The sequence below is a fragment of the Megascapheus bottae genome, chromosome 22 (assembly GCF_031878675.1).
Source record: "Megascapheus bottae isolate mThoBot1 chromosome 22, mThoBot2.hap1, whole genome shotgun sequence".
Taxonomy (NCBI): Eukaryota; Metazoa; Chordata; class Mammalia; order Rodentia; family Geomyidae; genus Megascapheus; species Megascapheus bottae.
In genome coordinates this window covers 13,979,493-14,004,312 of record NC_143530.1, presented here as the reverse complement: position 1 = coordinate 14,004,312, position 24,820 = coordinate 13,979,493, and the positions used below count along the sequence as shown (strand labels likewise).

At 50.9% G+C, this 24,820-nt stretch overlaps 2 protein-coding genes across 2 annotated transcripts; both read right to left on the bottom strand.

The window, feature by feature from the left end:
* Positions 1–530: 530 nt before the first annotated feature.
* Vars1 (valyl-tRNA synthetase 1) lies at positions 531–18,498 on the bottom strand. The gene is made up of 30 exons (XM_090356056.1): positions 18,304–18,498; positions 17,693–18,111; positions 14,876–15,010; positions 14,645–14,783; positions 13,495–13,619; positions 13,326–13,413; positions 13,009–13,109; positions 12,749–12,876; positions 8,704–8,868; positions 8,397–8,478; positions 7,821–7,940; positions 7,629–7,737; positions 7,449–7,543; positions 5,709–5,799; positions 5,338–5,462; positions 5,154–5,257; positions 4,904–5,062; positions 4,714–4,804; positions 4,494–4,599; positions 4,313–4,383; positions 4,104–4,229; positions 3,690–3,794; positions 3,534–3,602; positions 3,368–3,446; positions 3,129–3,256; positions 2,677–2,832; positions 2,320–2,526; positions 2,129–2,240; positions 1,702–2,027; positions 531–672 (listed from the first exon to the last, which is right to left on the bottom strand). The coding sequence occupies exons 2-30, from the start codon at positions 18,077–18,079 to the stop codon at positions 604–606; spliced, it is 3,798 nt and encodes a 1,265-aa protein (XP_090212182.1). The 5' UTR covers positions 18,080–18,111; positions 18,304–18,498; the 3' UTR covers positions 531–603.
* Positions 18,499–20,224: 1,726 nt separating this feature from the next.
* On the bottom strand, positions 20,225–24,540 carry Lsm2 (LSM2 homolog, U6 small nuclear RNA and mRNA degradation associated). The gene is made up of 5 exons (XM_090355232.1): positions 24,253–24,540; positions 23,161–23,228; positions 21,798–21,828; positions 21,624–21,683; positions 20,225–20,706 (listed from the first exon to the last, which is right to left on the bottom strand). The coding sequence occupies exons 1-5, from the start codon at positions 24,538–24,540 to the stop codon at positions 20,581–20,583; spliced, it is 573 nt and encodes a 190-aa protein (XP_090211358.1). The 3' UTR covers positions 20,225–20,580.
* Positions 24,541–24,820: the final 280 nt, after the last annotated feature.

The following is a 24,820-nucleotide window of genomic DNA, read 5'->3' as shown; positions in this document are numbered from 1 at the left end:
TCCCCCAGGCCTCTTTAGCCCCAGGAATCCCCTGTTCCCAGGGACACCCTGAGACAGGACATGTCTCCCTCAGCGTCTCTCCTACCTGGTTGCTGGCTCTCCTGAGCAGGGCTGGCTGAGGCGTGGCATCACAGGGCACTTAGGTCAGAGTTATAATTAACTGGATCCCAATGTGGGGGAGGGAAGCCTCAGCAAGGGGGCAGGCAGGCCAGGCAGGCGCTTACCCTCCATTCATGCCCACCCAGGACCACAGCAGCAGGCCGCACCAGGATGATACCAGGGCAGGCCTCAGGGCAGCAGCGGCACAGTGCAGAGGTGAGGAGCGCTGGGAGGAGGAAGGGAGGGAGTGGCACGGCAGCATGACTCAGGCCTGGCACAGTGCCAGGGACAGACCCGGCAGACGCATCTCTACCCACCAGCACCCAGCTCCCAGCCTGTAGCCTCCAGAGGCATCGGCAGCCTCTGAGCATCCAGAAGGCAGCCTCCTGCACCTGCTCCGACCCCTACCACAGGCACAGACAAGAGATGAGTTTGTGGCAAAATATTTTATTGCTGCCCGCCCCATGGTGGACCACTGGAGCCTGAGGGTTGGAGCTGGGTGTGTCACAGCATCTTCTGGAATAGGGCGATGGCCTCATCCACCTTCCTGAGCTCTGCCTCTGTCTGCTGTAGCTGGGGAGGGCAATGAGAGTGGGCAGTGTGGTGAGAATCCAGTCGTGAGAGGGGACCAAACACCCAGGACAGAGAGGGGTCCAAGCTGAGATGGACCTGGTGTTCCACCCTCAAGTCCTCTACCCAGCAGACCCCTCCCTCAGCCATGACCCTGACACTGGGCCTTCTTTTCAGGGTGGTCAGGGCTCAAGAACAGGGGACCTTGTGGAAATGCCCTATTGAATACCCCACCTGGGCAGGAGAGAGCTGGCTGCTCTTCACTTACAAAAGGCTAGCTAGGTACTGGCTGCTCATGCCCATAATCCTAGCTACTCAAGTGGCTGAGATCTGTGGATCTCAGGTCAAAGCTAGCCCAGGAAGCTGGGCAGGAGAAGTCCATGAGTAAAGCACTAAAAAGCCAGAAACTGAGCTGGGGTTCAAGTGGTAGCCTTGAGCAAAAATCCTAAGTGACAGTGCCAGGCCTCGAATTCAAACCCTAGGACCAGAATACACACATGCATACACAGTGACTGCCTGCAGAGGACCCTGGAAGAACAGAATCCGCTGAACTGTACTTCATCAACACTCTCACTGTTTCTCTCTGGTCCAAGCAGTTTACCCACTGATTCTCAAGGAGGAGCCAGAGGCAGAGGGCGTGCAGGAGGGGCCATACCAGGAGGCAAGCCTGGATCGCTGGATCAGCCCCGTGGGCTATGCAAGCAGAAATGCGTTGTACACTTGGAGCTGGACGGCACGTGAGTGCCAAGCTCAGTCCCTGAAGTGAATTTTGATGTTCTGGGTGACAGGGCACGCTACTATGAGTCTGGTTCTAAATCTATCTCTGCCCATTCTGCTGCATGACCAGGAATGGGGTATGGGCCCTGGCTGCCCCTCGTCGTACAGGGAGGGAATTCCATGCTCAAGTGGTCAGGGATTGACTCCCCCACGGATTGTGCAGGACTGGCAGAGTCCAGCCTCACGCCAGAATTTGAAGACAGGAAGAGGCTGAAATGTCCCCCGCCCAAGCCCTGCACGGCACGCAGCAAGCACCTTGGCATCGTCTGCCTCCTGGACTTCGAGGGGCACCTTGACAGAGTAGCCCGAGGCAGCACGGCGCTCCCGCAGACGCTGGGCCTGTCTCTGTGCCTCGCTTCGCTTGGCCTGCAGCTTCCCCAGTTCCCGGGCTGGATCTACTAGTCCCTGCAGCTGCAGGTGGATGGAGCAGCGGTCAGAGGCCAGGGCCACAGCACAGCCCTGGGGTGCAGGGGCCCCCAAGGCTAGGACAGCCACCACCCCGGCGCTGGCCAGCGTCTGCACGTATCCGGACACCGCAGATGCCACAGCACCTGTGGCCTCATCAGCCACTTCCAGGAAACCTGCAAGGGAGGGAGGAAGGTAAGGCCTGGCTCCAAGGAGACTGGACACTTGGTATCTAAGTAGGACTCAGTGGGCAGGGGACTCGGGGCCTGAAGCTCACAGTCGGGCCGGGTCCGGGTCAGGTTGTAGTCAGCACGCAGGGAGCGCACAGCTCGAGTGATGCTTAGCGCAAGGTCAAGGGAGGCTTCTGCTTCAGCATCCTTCCAGGAGCACTATGGGCAGAAGGGAGAGGAGGAGGTGGTGAAGGAGGCTGTGGAGTGGGCCAGACTCTCTCCAGACCGCACCCCATACCTCTGCAGGATCTGGATATGGGGTAATGCAGAGGCTAGCGGGAGCTTGTGGTGTCCGTCGGGGAAGCCTCTGGAACAGCTCCTCTGTCACAAAGGGCATGAAGGGTGAGAGCAGCCGCAGGCCCACGTCCAGGCAGGTGTAGAGGGTCTGGCGGGCGCATTCAGCTGCTGCCTGGTCCACTCCGTTCAGTACAGGTTTTATGCACTCCTAGGGGAAATGGGGAGGCACGAGGCTCAGAGCAGGGATCTAACCTCAAGCCCTCCATGTGCCTGTGAGGATGGGGAGAGATCAGGTGGGCTCAACCTCAGAGCCCGGCTCTGCTGCCCCCAGGCCCCACCCCACTGCTTTGTTTCTCACCAAGTACACGTCACACAGCTCATAGAGCCAGAAGCTGTATTGAGCAGTGGTGATGGCTGGGAAATCGTAGGCCTGGAAACCTTCGTTGCTGAGCCGTACAGCCTCGGTCAGCCGGCTGCGGATCCAGCGGTCCACCAGGCTCTCGTGGCCTCCAGGCTGGGGGAGCAAAGCCTATGAGCATCAGGCCTCCATATGCCCGGCGAGAGGGAGCCAGACCCCAAAGGGAATTCCTGTGGGGCCCAAAGTGCCGGGGCATGTGTCCGGGCCCTACCCCATCAGGAGGAACCAAAGCCTGCAAGGGCCTGCTTTTATCTATCTATCCCATGTGCAATGGGGAGGCCCTTTTGGCTACTGTCCTTCCATCACAATGGACTCTGCTGAGCGCCTAAGAGGCAGAGACGCAGCCCCTGTGACATGGGAGTTACCGACTTTCCCACCTACCAGGCCCTTACCTTGGAGGTGGGTGAGGGCACAAAACCCTTCCCGAGGCCACGGAGGGCAAACTTGGTGGCATTCCAGAGCTTGTTGCAGAAGTGGCGGTAACCCAGAATCCGGTTCACATCCAGGTTGATGTCCCGCCCTGGGGATGGGTGAGCATGAGTCCTAGCCAGGCCCACAGGGTCCCAGGGCGGCGGTGAGGGGGAAGAACTCGAGGAAGGAGGCTACAGCAGCTGAGGAGTGGGGGCCATACCCTGGGACGTATAGGCGCAGAGTCCAAATCGGAGGGCATCGGTGCCACACTCGGGAATCCCGACTGGGAAGTCGGCCTTCTACAGCAGGAGGCACACAGAGGGGTGTCCCTGGTCAGCTCAGCCCACCTTCTGCTGGGCTCCACCCCAAGGCCCTGCCCTCCATACCTGCCCTTCTTTAGCCTTCTCCACCTCGCTGGGATCCAGGTTACTGTTCAGCAACTGGTCATGAAGGCCCTGAAAGTGAGGGAGGAGCAGTCAGGTAGTCAGGCAGCTGTGCCCACAGCCCACGGCCGTTCTCAGCTGGCCCAGCACCCGCCCTACCTGCAAGGAGACTCCATGGATGACATCTAGGGGGTCGATGACATTTCCTAGAGACTTGCTCATCTTCCTGCCGTGAGCATCACGCACGATAGCGTGCAGGTAGACCTGCAGAGCAGGCAGACGGTAGTGGGAAGGCCACTGAGGATGAGTTTTCTCCCAGTCTCAGTGCCTTCCGTCAGGCTCTACCCACTCTGACCTCAGCTCCCTTTCCTCCCCCTCTCGCTCCCCACATGCTCTAAGTCAATTGCTGGTACTGCCACCTCACCCTGGGCCAGGGCACAGGGATTGCCGAGTGAAGCCCAGGCTGGCTTTCAGCCCCACACGTCAGGCCCACTCACAGGACAGCTATCCCCAAGGTAGCCTGTGTCCCCACACATGTGGGGTAAGGAAAGTCTTGGTTGGTCATTTTCCTACCTCTCTGAAAGGCAGTCTGCCAGTGAGCTTCAGGCCAAGCATGACCATCCGGGCCACCCAGAAGAAGAGGATATCATGACCTGTTTCCAGCAGTGTCCCTGGGTAGAACACACTGAGGTCTTCTGACTAGGAGCAGAGCAGGGTGTGAAGGGCAGCCAAGCATCCCCTTCCACGACCTCACCGCAGCCTAGCTTGCCCCAGGAACATACCTGATGGGGCCAGCCCAAGATGGAGAAGGGGAAGAGGCCAGAAGAGAACCAGGTATCCAATACATCCTCATCTGAGGAAGGACAAAACAAAGGTCACTGATCAGAGAGGTGGCAGTGATCAGAGGGGGTGACAGTGAGGGTAAGGGACTCAGCTGTTCCCATCCAGAAGGCCCTGTCTTGCCTTGCTGGAGGCTGATCTTGTCGGGGGACACTCCAAACTCTTTGGCTGCCTTCTCCCGGGCCTCTGCCTCGCTGCGTCCACTCACCCAGTATCGCCCATCAGGGTCCTGCCACAGATGGGGTCTGAGTACCAATAGGGATGCCTCTGCCCTGTCGCCTCCCCAACCAAGGGCTCAACAAACTATGGTGCCCACTCATATTCAGCCTTGTCCCATTCTCACCTTCCCAGGGGGCACTGCGGGATCACTGACAGTAATGAAGTAGGCTGGAATACGATGACCCCACCACAGCTGCCGGGAAATGCACCAGTCCCTGCAAAGGGCGACACAAGGAAGCAGGGAAGCTGAGGAGCGCTGCCTGGGCCCGTACCCTCGCTCAGCTACACTCTCCCCACTTGGAGGGTCTACATACCGGATGTTGTCCATCCAGGAATGCCACGTCCGCTGATGGGCTTCAGGCAGGATACGGAGGTCACCTCGGGTCACAGCAGCGCTGGCAGCCTGGGCCATCTCCCCACAACGCACGTACCACTGCGGCTTGAGCAGAGGCTCCACCACATCCTTGGAACGGCTAGCGGCACAAGGGGTGTTGGGAGGCCAGGCAGTGAGCCCCAGGAACTCTCACCCCCCTTCCCTTGCCCATCCTCCCCCGGCCCCCTTACCTGCAAAGCGGCACCACCATGGGGTTGTCCTCAATGCCACGAAACAGTCCCTGCTCTTTCAGTGCTGCCAGCACCGCCTTCCTGGCCTCAAACCTGGGCATGTTCTGGAAGACAGGCCCGTCATAGTGATGCCTAGGTAACCCTCGGCCACCTCTAACCTGGACCCACGCCCTGGCAGCCTTACCAGGAAAGGTGGGGGCACGTTGATGAGGGCCCCCCGGGAGTCCATGATGCTGACGGCCTCCAGCCCATGCCGCTGCCCAACCTCATAGTCGTTCTGGTCATGTGCAGGGGTGATCTTCACCGCCCCTGCAGTACATGAGGGCAGGCCCCAGGTGACTGCAAAGCTCCTTCCCACACTTGCCCCCCGTGCTGAGGAAATGGCTCCGAGACCACTGCAGCCACCACTTCACTAGTACGCTTCCTAACTTAGGAAACAAGCCCAAGTCCTGCCTGTTCGGGAAGATTATTTTCTCTTTGAGGGAGGAGAGGAGGGCTGAGGTATGGTTTGTAGACTCCCCTCTTTTAATAGCATCAAGCAGACCCCTGGCTCACCTGTGCCAAACTCCATGTCCACAAACTCATCAAACACAATGGGGAGGCTCCGAGACAGGAATGGGTGGACCACGCTTTTCCCCTTCAGGTGCTGGGGACAGAAATGAAACGAATGCCCACAGAAGCCAGGTATTGGTGGCTCAACATGTAATCCTACTCTGGAAGCTGAGATCGAAAGACTGTGGCTCAAAGCCAGCCCATGCAGGAAAGTCCAGGAGACAATCTCCAATTAACTACCAAAAAAGCCAGAAGTCACCACTTATGGCTCGAAGTGGAAAGAACTAGGGCCGGGAGTTTGGCCTAGTGGTAGAGTGTTTGCCAAGCATGCATGAAGTTTTGGGTTCGATTTCTTGGTGCCACATACACAGAAAAAGCTAGAAGTAGTGCTGTGGCTCAAGTGGTAGTGTGCTAGTCTTGAGGAAAACCCAATGACAGTGCTCAGGCCCAGTTTAAGCCCTAGGACTGGCAAAATAAAAAATAAATAAATAAAAACAAAGAAAAAAAAAGTGGTAAGAACTAGTCTGGAGTACAAAAAGCTTAAAGACAACATCCAGGGCCTGAGTTCAAGCTCAGGATTAGCACACATGCACACACACATGCACACATATGCGTGCATACACACATAGGCATTGGGTCCTGCTAAGTTATACTGTTGGTTAACTATCATATGGTAAAATAAACTTTAAAAAGAAAAAAATACACAGGACTGTGCCTGAGTCTGATTAAATTAAAAACACTCAAACTGGGGCTGCAAGTTTGGCCTACTGGTAGAATGCTTGCCTAGCATGCACGAAGACCTTGGTACCACATACATAGAAAAAAGCCAGAAATGGGTGGGTTGGGGGGAGAGTAATGGGTACCAAGACATGTGAAAAGGTATCAATGTATGTGAATTAATGCACCTTCTATCTGGCAAATATCATGTAACCCTTTTATCAATTACAATAAAAAATATAAAAAAAAGAAAAAGAAAAAAGCCAGAAATGTGCTGAGGCTCTAGCCTTGAGAAAGTCCAAGGACAGTGCTCAGGCTCTGAGCTCAAGCCTAGAACTGGCAAAAACAAAAACCAAACAAACAAAAACACTCAAACTGGGGCCAGGACTTTGGCCTAGTGGTAAAGTGCTTGCCTAGCATGTAGGAAGACCAGGGTTCAATTCCTTAGTACTACATATATAGAAAAAGCTGAAAATGGTACTGAGGCTCAAGTGGTAGAGCTCTATCCTTGAGAAAGCCCAAGGATAGTGCTCAGGCCCTGAGCTCAAGCCCTAGGACTGGCAAAAAAAAAAAAAAAAAAGCTTGACACAGTGGCTCACGCCCTGTAATTCTAGCTACTCAGGAGGCTGAGGCTAAGATATGAGGATCAAAATTCAAAGCCAGCCCAGGCACTAAAGTCCAGGAGACTCTTATCTCCAATTAATCACTAGAAAACCACAAGTGGGGCTGTGGCTCAAAGGGTAAGGGGGTAGTCTTGAGCTGAAAAGCTCTAGCCTTGAGAAAGCCCAAGGACAGTGCCCTGGCCCAGGATTCAAGCCCTACAACCGACCAAAAAAAAAAAACCAAAACAAAACAAAAAAACATTCAGTCTCCCCTGAATGATCTCTGAGGAAAGAGCTAGAAGAAGAGCTTCTTATCCAATTTTCCTGGATCACAGCCATGCGCCTCAGTACCCGCCTCCCTTGCCCCATAAACGTGGAAGCTTTCGAGGACAGCATCCCAGCTGTGAGCAGCACCCCACCTTACCTTATATCTAGGGTCATTGGGGTGCACAGCCACAGCCACATCTCCAAGCATGGTCTCAATCCGAGTGGTTGCCACCACTACCTCCTCGTTGTGGTCTGGAGTGACAATGGCATTGTGGTTTCTGTCCTGGTCCTGTTCCCCAACCCACCCCGCCCAGACCTCAGTGCCCTTGGCTCTCACCTGAACCTTCGATCTTGTAGGCAAAGGACACAAGGACCCCAAACTCCACTTTTTCCTTGTAGCCAGGTACTGAGAGTAGGGTGCGGCCTGTCAGCTCTTTCTTATCCACCTATATGTAAGATGGATATTCAGAGCAGGGCCCAGTGGCTGGGGTGAGGGACAGAGGCAAAAGGCCAAGGGGTGAGGGTGTACCTCAATGTCGGAGATGGCAGAGTTGAGTGTACAAGACCAGTTAACCAGGCGGGTACTGCGGTAGATGATACCTTCTTCATGGAGCCGGACAAAGGCTTCCACCACAGCTGTTGATAATTTCTAGGTGGATAGGGGGAGGTCAGAGAACTGGATCCTAGTACTCAGAGCCAGGCAGACATTCCCAAGGTACTGAGACCCAGTGACATGTGGCTGGTTCAGTCTCCCAATGGGTGGCACACAACAGCACTTTCCCTGAATGGGAGAAGGGCTTTGGGGAACACGAGCACAGGACACAAGACTGGGGATGCTGAGGTAGCAGGGCAAACACCTAGCTGGAGTCAGGTGTTTGCAAAGCATCCTGGGAACTCAGGTGCCACGAGAAGGTGGCCTGATAACACCTGCTTGGGGAAATCTAGCTTAAGCAGCACATCTGGTGGATGGGAGATGCACTCCCAGCTAAGACCTCTGTGGTAACCCAGCCACAGGTGTCTCCTGAGGGTGTGCATATGTGTATGATCCATTGTCCCATGTGAGAAGCCTCCCATTCCCACCCCAGTGGAGACCCTGCCTGCTCACTGGGTCCATGGTGAAACAGGCTCGATCCCAGTCCAAGGAGCTGCCAAGCTTCTTTAGCTGGTGGTAAATCCGGTCACCCTTTCTAAGCAGACAGAAAGACTGGGATCAGCACTCAGGCCTGGCTTGAGAGTAGCATGAGGGGACTGACAGGATGGTGTGAGCACCAGTCACCGCCCTGAAACTGATCAGGGACTGGATTCAACTGACCCCTGGGATCTGTGAGAGGATGGGCCTGCAGGCAGGGGTCACAGGTAAGGATAGGGAGGCAGGGCTGCAGGGTGTGCAGCAATGAATCTGGTGTACTCACTCCTCCTTCCACTTCCAGACCTCCTGAAGAAAGGCCTCTCTGCCCAGCTGGTGCCGGTTCAGCCCCCGCTCTCGCCATAGTTTCTTCTCCACCACTACCTGGGTGGCGATGCCTGCATGGTCACAGCCTGGGTTCCACAGGGTGGTCTCCCCACGCATGCGGTGCCTGTGAGAGGGTGTGAAGGTCAGAGGGTGAGCCAGGCTGGCAGAGGCTGGCAGCAAAGGAAGCAGGGGCTCCTAGACAGGGAGTCAACAGATATGTAGGAAAGAAAGTGGGGTAGACTTGGAACCCTAGAATTCTAAATCTAATCAGGGGAAGATTCACAAGAACAGGCAAGGCAATCCAGAAAAGAATGAAGAGGAGGTCTGGTCCAATTAGATAGCCAATTGTGAAAAAGTTATGCTTAGGAAGATAGGGTATCGAGCAGGAAGAAAGTAACAGATTAGGAGAGCCAAACAGTAGGGGACATGGATCAGAGCAAAGTGAGCATTGATAAAAGGCAGCAGTCCGTATAAGTAGGATAAAGGATTCTGTGAGTTTGTTTGAGATAAACTAATTATTTGAAAAAATATACTTTACAAAAAAAAAAAGAAAAAATATACTTTACAGTCACAAAAAAGTAAATTCTATACACACTACTCAACATAAGCAACTAAAATTATGAGAAATGCATTAGAACTTAAGTTTCCAAAAATTGGGAGGGAAAAGCAAAAGGAAAAAAAATAAAGCAGGGCGTAGCGGCTCATGCCTGTAATCCTAGCTACTCAGGAGGCTGAGATCTGAGGATCAAGGTTCTAAGTCAGCCCGAGCACAAAAGGACCTAAGACTCTTATCTCCAATTAACTTCAAGAAAATGGGATGTGGGGCTTGGCTCAAGGGTAGGATGGTAGCCTTGAGCTAAAAAGCTCAGGGACAGTGCCCAGGCCCAAGAGTAGGGTAGTAACCTTGAGTGAAGGGCTCTGGGACAGCGCCCCCACTAAAAAAAAAAAAGGAAAAAAATAACATCAGTAACATATCTATAAATTTGAAGGAGAGACCTTCTGTAGCAAGATACAGAAGCTACATCCACAAAGAACATTAATGAGAATTGGCTAGATTGAAGCTAAAATGCCAGAAACTACCTCTAAGCAGAGTTTTTTTTTAAAAAAAGGAGCACTAGTCCATTTTGGATCAAATGTTTTAGGGAACAAAACAGGATACTAACTGGAAAGACAGTAATATGTTTTGTACATAACACTTTTAAAATTACTAGGTACATAAAAGTGGTGGAGAGGGGTGGAATGTAGCACAGTGGCAATGTATTTGCCTAGCAAGTACAATGTCCTAGGTCCAATCCCCAATACCAAAAAAGAAAAAAACAAACAAAATAAACAACAATAAAAAGTACAGGAGAGAAAATTACTACAAAAAACTGTAACATTCTCATATATTACTTTTAATGGCTCATTGAATGGCTAGAGTCATACTTTACTGGATTCAAAATCCCTAGTATCAAAAAAGAAAAAAACCCAACCAAAAAAACAACCCACAAAACCCCAAAAGCTCAAAACCCAAATAACAACAAAAACTGGTAGAGAGAAAATTACCACAAAAAACCTGTAACAGGGGCTTGGAATTTGGCCTAGTGGTAGAGTACTTGCTTAGCATGCACAAAGACTGGGGTTCAATTCCTCGGTACCACATACATAGGAAAAAGCTGGAAGTGGTGCTGTGGCTCAAGTGGTAGAGCTCTCGCCTTGAGAAAAAATCCAAGGGCAGTGCTCCGGCCCTAAGTCCAAGCCCCACGACTGGCAATACAATAACAACAACAACAAAAAAAAAAAAAAACAAAGAAAGAAAAAACCTGTAACATTCATACATTACTTTTAATGATTCATCAAATGTCTAGGATCATGGTTTTACCCTACCATGTTCAGACCTTACAGTCAGAAGTATATTCAAGAACTGATCCTTATACGCCAGAAAATCCCCACTTAATACTTTCCAAGATCGCTGTTAGGTATTAATAAAACATGGGGCTGGGACTGTGCTTATCATGCATGAGGTCCAGCAGTACAAAGAAGAAAAATATAACAAAGATAAAAAGTTTCACTAAAGCAACTCTTGAAAGCTCATATAAATTTGGTTAAACACACACACACATGTGCACGCACGCACCCATTGTGTCATGGTGGCACCCATTGTGTCATGGTGGCCAGGAGCGGGTTGCTCATACCTTTAAGCCTAGTTATAAAGGAGGCTGAGATCTGAGAATCACAGTTTAAAGTCAGCCTGTATAGAAAACTCCATGAGATTCTTGTCTCTAATCGACTACTTAATAAATAGCCAGAATTAGAGGTATGTTTCAAGTGGCAGAGCGACAGCCTTGAGCAGAAAAGCTAAAGGACAGTACGCAGGTCCTGAGTTTAAGACCCAGTACTGACACAGAGAAAAAAGTTAGGAGCTGGGCACAGGGGCTCATGCCCGTAATTCAGGAGGCTGAGTTCTGAAGGATTTTGGTTGAAAGCCAGCCAGAGCAGGAAAGTTTGTGAGACTCTTTTCTCCAATAACTACCAGAAAAGAAGTGATGCTGTGGCTCAAAGTGGTAGAATGCTAGCCTTGACCAAAAAGAGCTCAGGGACGACACCTAGCCCCAGGCTCAAGCCCCAGGACCAACACAACAAAAAAGTTAGTAATATTTATAGAAAAATACTTGGTGAGGAGTGTAGCCTAGTGGTAGAGTGCTCACCTAGCATGCACAAAGCCCGAGGTTCAATTCCTTGGTACCACATTCTCAGAAAAAGTCGACATGGTGCTATGGCTCAAGAACACTAGCCTTGAGCAAAAAATATCCAAGGACAGTGCCAGGCCGAGTTTAAGCCCTAGGACTGGCAAAAAAAAAAAAAGAAGAAAGAAGAAAGAAAAAGAAAAATGCCCTTACTACCTGAGTGAGAAGGAAAAATATAAAGTTAACAATTCACTTGTTTTTTTAAAATCTATTGATAAAGTCATTTAAGTTTTTACTTCAGGCCATTTTTGTTTTTTCCCTAATACTAGGGTTTTGAGCTCAGAGCCCAGGGCTTTCTAGGGAGGTACTCTAACATTTCAGCCATATCCCCAGCCCTTTTTTGCTTTAGTTGTTCTTCAAAAAGGGTATTACACATTTTCTGAGTCCACTTTTGGGCTGTGAACCTCCTTACCTACGCTGCCTGAATAGCTGGGATTGCAGGCATGTACCACCATGTTTGGGCCTCAAATTTTTTTTTTTAATTAAATTTTTTTTTTGCCAGTCCTGGGGCTTGAACTCAAAGCTGGAGCACTGTCTTTGGGGCTTTCTCAAGGTTAGCGCTCTACTACTTGAGCCAGAGCACCACTTCTGGCTTTTTCTATGTATATGGTAACCGAGGAATCAAACCCCGGTCTTTATGCATGCTAGGCAGGAACTCTACCACTAGGCCAAACTCCTGGTCCTTCAAGAGTAATTTTTATTCTAAAATGTTGATGCAAATTTATTCCACTGAGGCCAGGGGATGCGGTGGCTCTGTAATCTTAGCTACTCAGGAGGCTGAGATCTGAGGATCAAGGTTCAAAGTCAGCCCAGGCACAAAAGGACCTGAGACTTTTATCTCCAATTAACTTCTAGAAAATGGGAAGTAGGAGTTGGTTCAAGGGTAGAGCGGTGGCCTTGAGCTGAAGAGCTCAAGAACATAACCCCCCTAATCCCACCCTCCCCCCCCCAAAAAAATTCTTCTGGACTGGGAGGTATAGCTCGGTGATGGAAGTGTATATTTCACATGCACGAGTCTCTTAGTTCAATTTCTACCACCATTTAAAAAAAAGTATAATGTTTTTTCTTAGTAGACAAAGACGAGGAGGAGCTGGTGAACTCAAGCGCTGCGCAGGATGAGATTACTTGAGTAGGAGAAGCAGCCAAGTGATCTGATGGGAGTCTGGAGAGGAGGTACAGTGCTACTGCAGGGCAGAACAAGCCCAACACAGGCCTTGTCCGGAAAGAGGAGCCAGGGAGGGCAGAGGGCACTAGCTGGAGGTGCAGACAGGAGCTCACCATCGAGTCAGGGAGTCCTGGATGGCGTTGGTGAGCGCATGACCCAGGTGCAGTGAGCCTGTCACGTTGGGGGGTGGGATGCACATCATGAAGACCCCTCGGGGATTTGGTGCTGACACGTTAGGACGCTGATGACGGAGAAGGATGAGCACATGCTAAGGTCTCATGTCACCTCACCTAGCCCCCTCCCAGGCCATGGCTCCTCTGGTACCCTTCCCCACTCCATTCTCCTTGAGGCCTTGGAGACAATGACTGCTCACCCCATATTCCGGCTTGAAGAAGCCCTGCTGCTCCCACCAAGGGTACCAGGCCGCCTCCACATACTGAGGGCTGTAGGAGTCCGGCATGGGGCCACTGACATCTGGGGGAGAGGAAGGAAGACCTCAGCGCTGAGGCTGGGCGCAGCTGGGGAGGGACCAGCCAGCACAGAAGGACTAGAGCCTCTGGCGCAGGCATCTGATGTCCTGCAAACCCTTACAAAACCTGGAAGAAGTCAGGACAGGGCAGCAAGGGGAGAAAACCTGCGAGGGAGCAGCTAAAGGGAGGTAAGGGGAGGCGCCCTTTTCCCTCCTAGTACCTTTCTTTTCCCCAGGTGGGGTTGGAAGGTCATAGGTAATGACTCCAGGCTCCCGTTTCTCCTTCTTCTCTGGTTTTGCTTTCTTTTGCTTGGGAGGGAGAAAGAACAAGCTAGAGGTCAGCCACCCCACACGGAACCCATCCTTCTGTGAACTCCTCCCTTGCCTCACCTCTCCAGGGGGTGGCTGCTGCTGTTGGTTTTTCTGCTTCTGTTGGAATTTCTCTAGCTTCTCCCGTTTCTTTGCCTCTTTTTTGAGTTGAGCAGCTGTTTTGGGGGGCGCAGGGGCCTCGGGACCTGAAGAGAGGCACAGACTCAGCCTGCTGGGGACTCTCTGCCAACAGGGCTATTTCAGCTGCCCAATGACTATGGAGAGCTGACCTTCCACCTCACACTCCCACAGCCCCAGTGAGTCAGTCATTCCCAAGATAAGAGAGTGTGAAGCCAGGTGCTGGTGGCTCACGTCTGTAATTCTAGCTACTCAGGAGGCTGAGAGCTTAGGATCCCAGGAAGTCCATGAGACTCTTATCTCCAGTCAACCATCAGAAAACTGGAAGTGGCATTGTGGCTCATATGGTAGAGCACTAGCCTTGAGCTGAAGAGCACAGGGACAGTGCCCAGGTCCAGAGTTCAAGCTCTTTTTCTTTCTTTTTAAGAAAGAAAGGAAAGAAAAGAGAGATAGAGAAAGAAAGAAAGAAAGAAAGAAAGAAAGGAAAGAAAAGAGAGATAGAGAAAGAAAAAAAGAAAGAAAGAAAGAAAAGAAAAGAAAAGAAAGAAAATGCACTGTGTGGGTTGGGCGCTGGTGGCTCACACCTGTAATCCTAGCTACTCAAGAGGTTAAGATCTGAGGACTGAGGTTCAAAGCCAGCCAAAGTAGGAAAGTCTGGAAAGTCTGTGAAACTCTTATCACCAATTAAACATTAAAAAAAAAAAAAAAAAGCCAAAAGCGCAAAAGGGGCCAGGAGTGTGGTCTTATGATAGATTGCTTGCCTAGCATGCGTGAAGCCCTGGGTCCAATTCCTTGCTTGGTACCACATACAGAGAAAAAGCCAGAAGTGGCACTGTGGCTCAAGTGGTAGCACACTAACCTTGAGCACAAAAGCTTAGGGACCGCACTCAGGCCCTGAGGACGGACGGACACACGGACACGGACACACACACACACACACACACACACACACACACACACACACACACACGAGAGAGAGAGAGAGAGAGAGAGAGAGAGAGAGAGAGAGAGAGAGAGAGAGAGAGAGGGGATGACTGTGGATTACATGGCAGACCTCAGAAAAGCCCTAACTCCAGCCCCAATCCCCCCTCACCTGGCTGTTGAGAGAGAGACCTGGCTCCTGTATATAGAACCACTTCTCCCAGTACGGCCCGGAACTCTGGCTGCCGGACACAAGTGGTAAACCAGCGAGTCACATTACCCCAGATCCGGCGGGCAGAGGGGTCCAGGACCTGTCAGGGAACAAAAATGACTATCTCAGTCACCCTACAGTGAAGTCTAATGAAAGTGCTCTGGTTCCTCCTCCTAGGTTCAAGTGACTTACGTATCGGAAAGGTAGCAGCAAGGCTGTCACAGCAGCCAGGTCAGCCAGAGTGGGGGCATCTCCAGCCAGGTAGGTGTGCAGCCGAAGCCACTCCTCCAAAGGGCTCAGGGCCTTACCCAGGGCTCCCAGTGCAGCCTAGTAAGAAGAAAAAGGGCTGTGAAACAAAGCTTGCCCACTTCAATCTCACACCAATCACCTACATATCCCATTCTACATGGCTTTCCTTCTCTCCCCAAAGTCATCATCCGAGGCCAGTTCCTTCTTCATTCAAATGGTCATAACAAAAATACTTCTAATCTGGGAACTGTTGGGTCACGCCTACACTCCTAGCTACTCAGGAGCCTGACATCTGAGGATCATGATTCGTTCAGCCCTGTGAGATTCTTATCTCCAATGGATCAACAGAAAACTGGAAGTGGCACTGTGGCTCAAAGTGGTAAAGGGCTAGCCTTGAGCAAAAGAGCTCAGGGACAGCGCCCAGGCCTCAAGTTCAAGCCCCACCACCAACCAAAAAACCAAAACTAAAACCAAAACCTAAAAACCCACTTTCTAAATGTAAGAGTGTGAGCATAGCAAGGTGCCCTGAAAAAGTACAGCTGTTATATGCAAATCTATGTGTTTTTCATTTATCCAACAACTCCCTACTGAACACTTTTTGTTGTATTTGCCAGATGAAATATATTAAGCATGAAAGTTGGAGTAAGAATTACATGAGGAAACCTAGTAATTGCAGGGTTCAGGGAACAATGAATATTTCCCACTAAAGGAAGAACAAATGAGCTGATACATGATATATTATTCTATTTTTTCTGAACTTTTTTTTTTTGTGTGTGTGGGGGGATCATGGGACTTGAACTCAGTGTGGGCACTGTCCCAGCCCTTCAGCTCAAGGTTACCACCCTATTGTTGAGCCTGGGTGCTGTCCCTGAGCTCTTTAGCTCAAGACTACTGCCCTTGAGCCAAGCCCCACTTCCCATTTTCTAGAGGTTAACTGGAGATGAGTCTCAGATCCTTTTGTACCCGGACTGGCTTTGAACTTTGAACCTTGATTTCAGATCTCAGCCTCCGGCTTTTTTTCTGAACTTCTATGAAAAACATGTCAGTGGAGAGCAGAACTTGAAGGAGAAAAGCACTCTCTTTCAGCTAGGAGATCAAGGTATGAGAAAGTAAGCCCAGGTCTCCATTCATTTGTCCAGTCCTCTCTTCAGAAATACTAGCATTCACAATTTGCTGCTATGCTTCAAGGGACACAGTTTTGTTCTGGCTGGTCCTGGAGCTCAGATCCTGAACTCAGGATGTAGACACTCTCCCTGAGTTGTTTTGCTTATGGTTAGCACTCTACCACTTGAGCCACAGCTCTAATTCCAGCTTTTTGGTGATTAACTGAAGATAAGAGTCTCATGACGGGGCCAGAAGTTTGGCCTCGTGGTGGAGTGCTTGCCTAGCATGCATGAAGACCAGGGTTCAATGCCTCTGTGCTACATGCATAGAAAAGGGGCCGGGAGGCCGAGAGTTTGGCCTAGTGGTTAAAGTGCTTGCCTAGCATGCATGAAGACCCGGGTTCGATTCCTCGGTACCACATACATAGAAAAAAAAGCCGGAAGTGGTGCTGAGGCTCAAGTGGTAGAGCTCTAGCCTTGAGAAAGTCCAAGGACAGTGCTCAGGCCCTGAGCTCAAGCCCAGGACTGGCAAAAAAAAAAAAATAAATAAAGTGTAATGTTTCAGGGCCGGAGCGAGCGGGGCCAGAAAGAGAAAGGGGCCAAAAAAAAAAAAAAAAAAAAAGAAAAGGGGCCGGGAGTTTGGCCTGGTGGTAGAGTGGCATGCACGAAGACCCAGGTTTGACTCCTTGGTACCACATACTTAGAAAAAGCCATAAGTGGTGCTGAGGCTCAAGTGGTAGAGTTTAAGCTTGAGAAAGCCCAAGGACAGTACTCAGACCCTGAGTTCAAGCCAGTACTGGCACACAAAAAAAAAAAGTCTATGAACTTTCCTACCCAGTTTGGCTTTGAACTGTGATTCTCAGATCTTTACCTCCTCAGTAGCTACAATTACCCTGCAGGAAGCACAGTTTTATTTGTTTTTGTCAGTCCTAGGGCTTGAACTCAGGGCCTGGCTACTGTCTTTGAGTTTTTTCAAGGCTAGCGTTCTCTCACTTGACCCATAGTACCAATGGGCTTCATACACGCTAGGGGAGCACTCTACCACTAGGCTACACTCCCAGCCCCAGAAGGCAAAATTTTAAGTACAATAAGGAATAGCCCTGCTCTACAAGGATTTGGTTTCCACAGGGGTGTTATCATTTCTCACTTACTTCCCTTCCTCATCATTGCCATTTTCCCTTATCTCCTCTCAGCAACTATCACCTTTCCCTTAACCACTCTTTTAACTATAATCCAAAGTAACCAAGGCTTAGTTAGAATCCTGGTAGCTTACACCTAGCTAGCTACTCAGGAGACTGAGATCTAAGCATTGTGATTCAAAGCCAGGTTGGGAAAAAAAAAGTCCATACTACTACTGTCTCCAATTAGCCACCAAGAGACAGAATGAGGACTGACCTCAAATAAAAACAAACTCTATCCTCATCAATTTCAGCTATCAAATTTTTACTTACCGACTTTAAAGTGGCACTACACAATGTGATTTGAACACCTTTTAATTCTATTAAACCAGCAGTGAAGGTATTACATCACTTTTCAGAGACACAAGAAGACCAAGGCTCCACTTCAAAAACATTGCAAACCGGGATATGATCAGTCTTTTCCTATATCTATTTTCCTGTCTCATAATCCATTCCAATCCTTGCCTCCTTCCTCTCACCTGGGGGTCCTGAGCAGGGCTTCGGAGTCCCAGAGCTGGTAGTGTTGCCCCACAGGCAGCTGGTATGAGCTCTGTGTCCGCATAACTGACCCACTGTTGGACAAGGACAGCTGCTCGGCTTCCTCCAGGGCCTCCTAGTCCTGCTGGCCACAGTAGCTGGGCCACAGCCGTGGCTCCCCACACCCAGAGGCCACCGGGTCCCTGCTCCAGGGCTGGCAGGCGAGGTGGGGGAAAGGGAGTCCGGCTGGTAGGGGGTGGCTGGAGACAGATGCGAGGGTGGGGTCCTCCCCAGCCCGGCCCTTCGCCAGCCTCCCCATAGCGAGCCGCAATGAGGGCGCGGAGGCTGGGGAAGGCATCTGGATGAGGGGAGACGTAGAGGATGGACATGGTCTTGCGGAGGTCCGAACGAGATGACAGACCTGAGGAGGAGAGACAGGGGGAGGCTGAGGGACCCTGCAAGTCCGACACCGCAGGAAAAGGGTCCCTCACAGTGCCGTTCCGACGCAGCCGTCCGAAGAAGCAGAGGGTCTGGCCCTCAGAGTGGCGGGGAGCCCCACGGGGGCCGGGCCTCTGGAGTGTGGGGCCCCCGGGAGCAGGCCGCGTGGACGTACTGGAGGCAGGTGGTGTCGCGGAGCCGGAGTCCGCCTGGCAGCCGGCGCCTGCCGCGCCGGGACCGGTGGGGAGGCCGGGGCAGAGGAGGGGGCTGGCGGAGAAGGTGGGCGGTTCTCCGGGGACCCCAGCTCTCGGCGACCGCCGCAGGAGCAGCCTGCACCCACGTGTTTCCACCCCCCCTTTGTGACAGAGAGCGTTTCCGGGACTGCAGGGCCAGGGCGGCCGTGCGCCCGCCTGAGAGTGCAGGCACTGACCCGCCCGGTCTGCCTCGGGCACCGGCCCCCACCGCCGCTGCCTGCCGAGCTCACGAGAGCATGCGCGGGGCGCAGACAGGGCTGTGAGGATCCGGCTCCACTACTCCGCGGGCCGCGCCGCCGCGCTCCGGTCAGGCACCAGCAAGGACACCCCGAGGGGTCCTCGCACCGGCGGCCGGGGGCGGGGCCCAGCGAGCAGAGGAGCCGCTGGCCCGGCAGCTAGTTAGTGTCTCGGGTCTGCGCGGCCGACGGTACTTAGCCCCGTGTCCCCAAAGGAAGGCATCGAGAGCTTGGTTAACTGTCAAGTGCAGGTGGCTCTTGCCTGTAATCCTAGCAACTCAGGAGGCTGAGCCCAAAGGACGGGGGTCGAAAGCCAACCGGGGTAGGAAAGTCTGTGAGACTTATCTCCAGTTAACTAGCAAAATGCCAGCACAGGAGTGGTGCGAAAGGGCTTGAATTCAAGCCCCAGAACCCGTACACAACCTCTCCCCCCCACCCCCAAAACAAAACAACTTAGTATTTCTACATTCAGAAAAAACCTAGTGGCTCAGGGGGCTGAGATCTTGAGGATTGGTTCAAAGCCAGCTCGGCCGGGAATATCCATGAGACTCATCTCCAGTAAACTACCAGAACACTCAGAAGTGGCACTGGGGCTTAAGTAGTATCGTGCAGACCTTGAGCAAACGAAGCTCAGGCTGCCCAGTACCAGAGTTCAAGTACCATGACCAGCACACAAAACTACTACCGCGCTGGGAGTGTGCCTAGTGGTGGAGTGCTCACTAGCATGCAGGAAGCCCTGGGTCGGTCTCTTCCATATCACATACACAGAAAAAGCTGGACGTGGTGCTGTGGCTCAAGTGGCAGAGCTCTAGCCTTGAGCAAAAAGTGTCCAAGGAAGCAGGGTGCAGTGGCTCATGCCTGTAATTAATCCTAGTTACTCAGGAGGCTGAGATCTGAGGATCATGGGTTCAAAGCCAGCCAGAGCACTAAACATAAGACTCTTATCTCCAATTAATCTCTAGAAAGTGGGAAGTAGGCTGTGGCTCCAGGAGTAGGCCAGTAACCTCGAGCTGAAGAGCTCAGGAACAACACCCAGGCCCAGGGGTAGGAGGGTAGCCTTGAGCTGAAGAGCTAAGGGACAGCGCCCAGGCTGTCAAGCCCCATGACCCACCAAAAAATTGTTCAAGGACAGTGCCCATGCCCTGAGTTCAAGCCCTAGGACTAGGGGAAAAAAACTGAACTACTGATTTGGATGGATTGAGGAATATTAAAGATGTCTTCATAGTAGAGCCCTTGACTAGCTCTGGGCTCTATCCCCAACACAAGTAAATAAACAATAAATGTCGAGGATATTTTGTATTTCATTATGTTGTCATATTAATGGGAAGACATGGAAATGGAAGGTCACTAAGCACTCCAGTTGTGGATACAGTATAAGCAAAAGGTCTGAGAACTTGTGGATAAGGGTACAGTTCAAGAAAGATAGGTCCGCCTGAGGTGTTCCTAATACATGTTGACAAAGGCAGATAATGCAGGGGTCTTTTAAATTTTGCGTGGAAATGAAGAATACCAGATCTTGGGGAATTTAACACCTTTTTCCACCACTCAAAGCCCATCCCATCCTTCCTCAACCTCCTGTCAGAGCACAGACCAGAGAACCAGGAAATCAGTTTTGCATCACACATTTTATTCCCGATGCGGGACAGATGCCTTCCATCCCCCAAATGGACCAGGTGCTGCCCTAGAAAGACCCGAGGTTCCCAAATCCAAGAAAGGAGTGTGAAAGGCAGGCTCTGAGTACTGGGAAGGCTTTGTTGTTCCCCAGTTTCTTTATTCCCCTTAACAGGGGGATAGTTGCTCCTATTAATATACTATTATTCCTCTCATTCACCCAATCCCTTAGTTAAAAAAAAAAAATCACTATTAAAAAAAATCTTAAGTGGGGGCTGGGGAAAGGGTCCCTAGCTGGGACATGAAATTAGGGTCACCAATGGACAAGGGGGAGAAAGGGAGTAGGAGCCATCACTGTTTCTGCTGCAGGGCTTCCTTCCTTGCTGCATCCTGTAGCAATTGTGTGTCTACTTCATCTGCTGGTAACTGCACGTAGCGGACCACTGAGCCCCGGATGAAGCAGTTCTTCACCGATAACTAGATAGAAAACAAATGTGAAAGCATCCTTTTAAAAATGTCCTCTGGAGCTGAGAACATGGCTTGGGGGTAGAGTGCTTACCTAGCATGCATGAAGCCCTGGGTTTGGTTCCTCAGTACCACATAAACAGAAAAGGCTGGGAGCAGTACCGTGACACAAGTGGTAGAACACTAACTACCTTTCAGCAAAAAGAGCTCAGGGATGGGCCAAGAGTTTGGCTTAGTGGGATAGTGCTCGCCTAGCATGCATGAAGCCCTGAGTTTGATTCCTCAGTACCACATACATAGAAAAAAGCTAGAAGTGGTGCTGTGGCTCAAGTGGTAGAGCGCTAGCCTTGAAGAAAGCCCAAGGACAGTTGCTCAGGCTCTGAGTTTAAACACCAGGTTTGAGAGGTGGGGGGAGTGTCCTCTGAGCTAGGTGCTGGTGGCTCACACCTATAATCCTAGATACTCAGGAAGCTGAGATCTGAGGACCGAGGTTCAATGCCAGGCTAGGCAGGAAAGTCCATGAAACTTTTACCTTCAATAAACTACTCAGAATAAAAATGACACTGTGGCTCAAGCAGTAGAGCGCCTTGTACTGAAGAAGATCCGGGACAGTGCCTAGGCCCTGAGTTCAAGTCCCAGGACTGGCATATACACACACAAAAAAGTCCTCTGGGCCGGGAGTTTGGCCTAGTGGTTAAAGTGCTTGCCTAGCATGCATGAAGACCCGGGTTGATTCCTCGGTACCACATATATAGAAAAAAGCCGGAAGTGGTGCTGAGGCTCAAGTGGTAGAGCTTTCTTTAGCCTTGAGAAAGTCCAAGGACAGTGCTCAGGCCCTGAGCTCAAGCCCAGGACTGGCAAAAAAAAAAAAAGTCCTCTAACCCCTCCAGTTTGTAGGCTTCCTGCTTTTTTCCACCACCCCAACTCACCATGTGAGGATATTTCTCAGGATCTGTGACACTGATATCAGTTAATTTGATGTTGAGATACTAAGAAAGGAAGATAAACATCATTATTAGCCCTAGAGACAAGAGATCAGGATTCAACCCTTAAACTCTTGCCATTCCTTCCCCAAGAACAAACTGAGTCCCGCTCTATCTCACCTGATCCACAGAATGTAGAGTTCCACAGATGCTGTCAAAGGCAAAGAGAGGGAAAAACCAAATTAATTTATACTAAAATCAATACAGAAGTGACTTCAAGTTAAAATAAAGAATGTGGTTGATTAAGTTGAAGCACTCAGGGGCAACTCCCAGGCCCAGGGGTAGAGGGCGGTAGCCTTGAGCTGAAGAGCTCAGGGACAGCTCCCAAGCTCAGGGGTAGGGTGGTAGCCTTGAGCTGAAGAGCTCAGGGACAGTTCCCAGGCCAGAATTCAAACCCCATGACCCCCCCCCCCAAAAAAAATGTGATTCAGGCAGTCAGACCTTGAAGAAGCCAGTAAAAATGGAACCAAGAAGAGGCATTCCTAAGCACTTAAATAGGAAAGCAACTAGAATGGTTTGTTACTTTAGACCTCCCATCTTTTCCTAAATCAGTATCTTAATAGCTACCAACAACTGTTATTGCTAGACCTATATTCAGTATAGTATTTATCTTTCAAAGGTAACTAATCAGACTCCAAATTGTATAATGTATCCAAATTTAGAACAAATAAATAAGCACATGTGTTCAAGTCTGTATAACTCCCAGAAGCATCATCTATTTAAAAATACTGCTTTGGATGCAGAGCCCTATCTGTAAAGCATTATTATTATTATTACTACTATTATTATTGTATTTTATTGTCAGGGTAACGCATAGAGGGGTTACAGTTAGATTCATCAGTAGTGGATACACTACTTCCTGAACATTAATACCCTTTCTCATGTTTTTGCCCCAGTTTCCCTTCCCCATTATTCTTTTCTCCTTGCTAGTCCTGGGGCTTGAACTCAGGGCCTGAACACTGTCCTTGGGCTTTCTCTAGGCTAGAGCTCTACCACTTGAGCTACAGCACCACTTCCATCTTCTTTTTCTATGTATGTGGTACTGAGGAATCAAACCCAGGTCTTCATGCATGCTAAGCAAGCACTTTACCACTAGGCCAAACTCCCACCCCCACCCCATTATCTTTTGGTAATGATGGATGTTTATTAGAAATACCCCTACTAACACCTTTGTACATGAATCTTCACTTGTGCAATTGAGTCTTAAATTTTCATAGGTTGAAACAAAGGTGCTCATAATCAGAAAAAGCAAAACTACTCATTTTGGAAAGAATTTATAGATACCAGAGATCTGTTTACCTCTTTTTAACATTCATTTGTAATTTTTTGGACCCCCAACTAATCTTTAAATTTAAGTCACAAGTGAATTTATTTCTTCCACATTTCTCCCACCTTACAAAGCTCTCCAATATTTTCCAAATTAAATATAGATTCCAGGGCACTGGGCATATCCACCCTCCACAGACTCCTTGGTAGTACCTACCTTAGGTCATTCTTGAGCTCCACAACCACATCCTTGCCCACAAGGGACTTGAAAAATGAGTAGAAGAGCTATTGAACAAAGGAGGAAAATGATTATATGGAAAAGGACATGGGAGGAAACCTGCCTATATTTTCCAAAACTGCTACAGTACACCTCCATTACATCTCTTTAAGTTCTCAAAACTTTCCAATAACCAGGCTCACACCTGTAATCCTAACTACTTGGAAGAATAAGTTCTGAGGGTTTCAGTTCAGTTAGCCTTAAGAAAACAAGCTCAGGGACAGTGCCTAAGCTCAGAGTTCAAGCCTCAGAACCAGCATACATACTCTCACAAATATAAAAAAAAAAAAAATTTTGCCAGCAGGACTGGGAATGTGGCTTAGTGGTAGAGTGCTTGCCTAGGATGCATGAAGCCCTGGGTTCAATTCCTCAGTACCACAATACATAGAAAAAGCCAGGAGTGGGAGGAGGGAAATGGGGACCAAAGCATGAGAAGGGGTATCAATGTGTGTGAAATAATGCACCTTCTATCTGGTGAATATAACTTCTGTTAATTCCAGTTTTTTTAAGTTAAAAAAAAAAAAAAAGCCAGGGGTGGCGCTGAGGTTCAAGTGGTAGAGCACTAGCCTTGAGCAAGAGCTCAGGGCCAGTGTCCAGGTCCTGAGTACAAGCCCCCAGGACTGGCTAAACTACCCAGCAAAGGCTCGGTTAATAAAGATGTGGCTGAGAGGCATTGGATTCTCCACACCTCACAGAGCCAAGCCACCGGGAGAGACAAACCAGCGCCCCCTGGGACCCCGGGGGGGGGGCCCCGACCTCCCAATCCTCCTCCTCCCGGGTCCCTCCCCTCCGCGGGCCGTAAGCGGCGGGGGTCCCGGGCGCACGGCCCGCAGCCAGGCCGCCCACAGGGACACGCTCGTCCCCACGGACTTTGGGATTCTTTGATTTTTTTTTCCCTCCTGGTGGATTTAAAAAGAAAAGAAATCATGGAAAGAACTCCAGTCCAAAGGGACAACATCCCGCTCCCGCCCCGCCTCGAACCGGGCCGGCCGAGCCCCCGCCGGCGCTGCCCCGTGACGTCACCGTACCCACCATGGTGCTGGCGCCGCGCGCTGCGGGCCGGGCCGGGAAGACGAGGACGGAGCGCCGCGGGCCGGGACACCGGCTGGGAGCCCGCACGGGAGCCCGCGCGTGGGGCGGGGCGGGATTACGCAGGCGCAGAGGGAGCCCCACGGAAAAGTCCGAATAACGACGGAGAGCGCGCCAAGATTTGTAGGCCGGGCGGGTAGAGAGGCAAGGACTGTGGAACCCGGGGAGGGGGCGGTGCTTCCTGTCTTCCGACTTCCGGGTGGGGGGGGACCGTAAGGATTCGCTGCGCATGCGCGGGCCACAGCGCCTCTCCTGGAAGGTTTGCGTCCGTGTGTTCAAGGCTGGTGCTCTGTCCCTCGAGCCATTTTCGGTTTTTTCTGAGGATGTGTTACCAGGCGATCGCGAGCACTCTACCACTAGGCTATGCTCCCAGCCCTGGGGGACATTCTTTACCTTCAGTTAACTACCAAAAAGCTGGAAGTGGAGCTGAGGCTAAAGGGGTAGAGCGCCAGACTTGAGCACAAAACGCTCAGTGCTCTGGCCCTGAGTTCAAGCCCCAGGACGGGCGCGC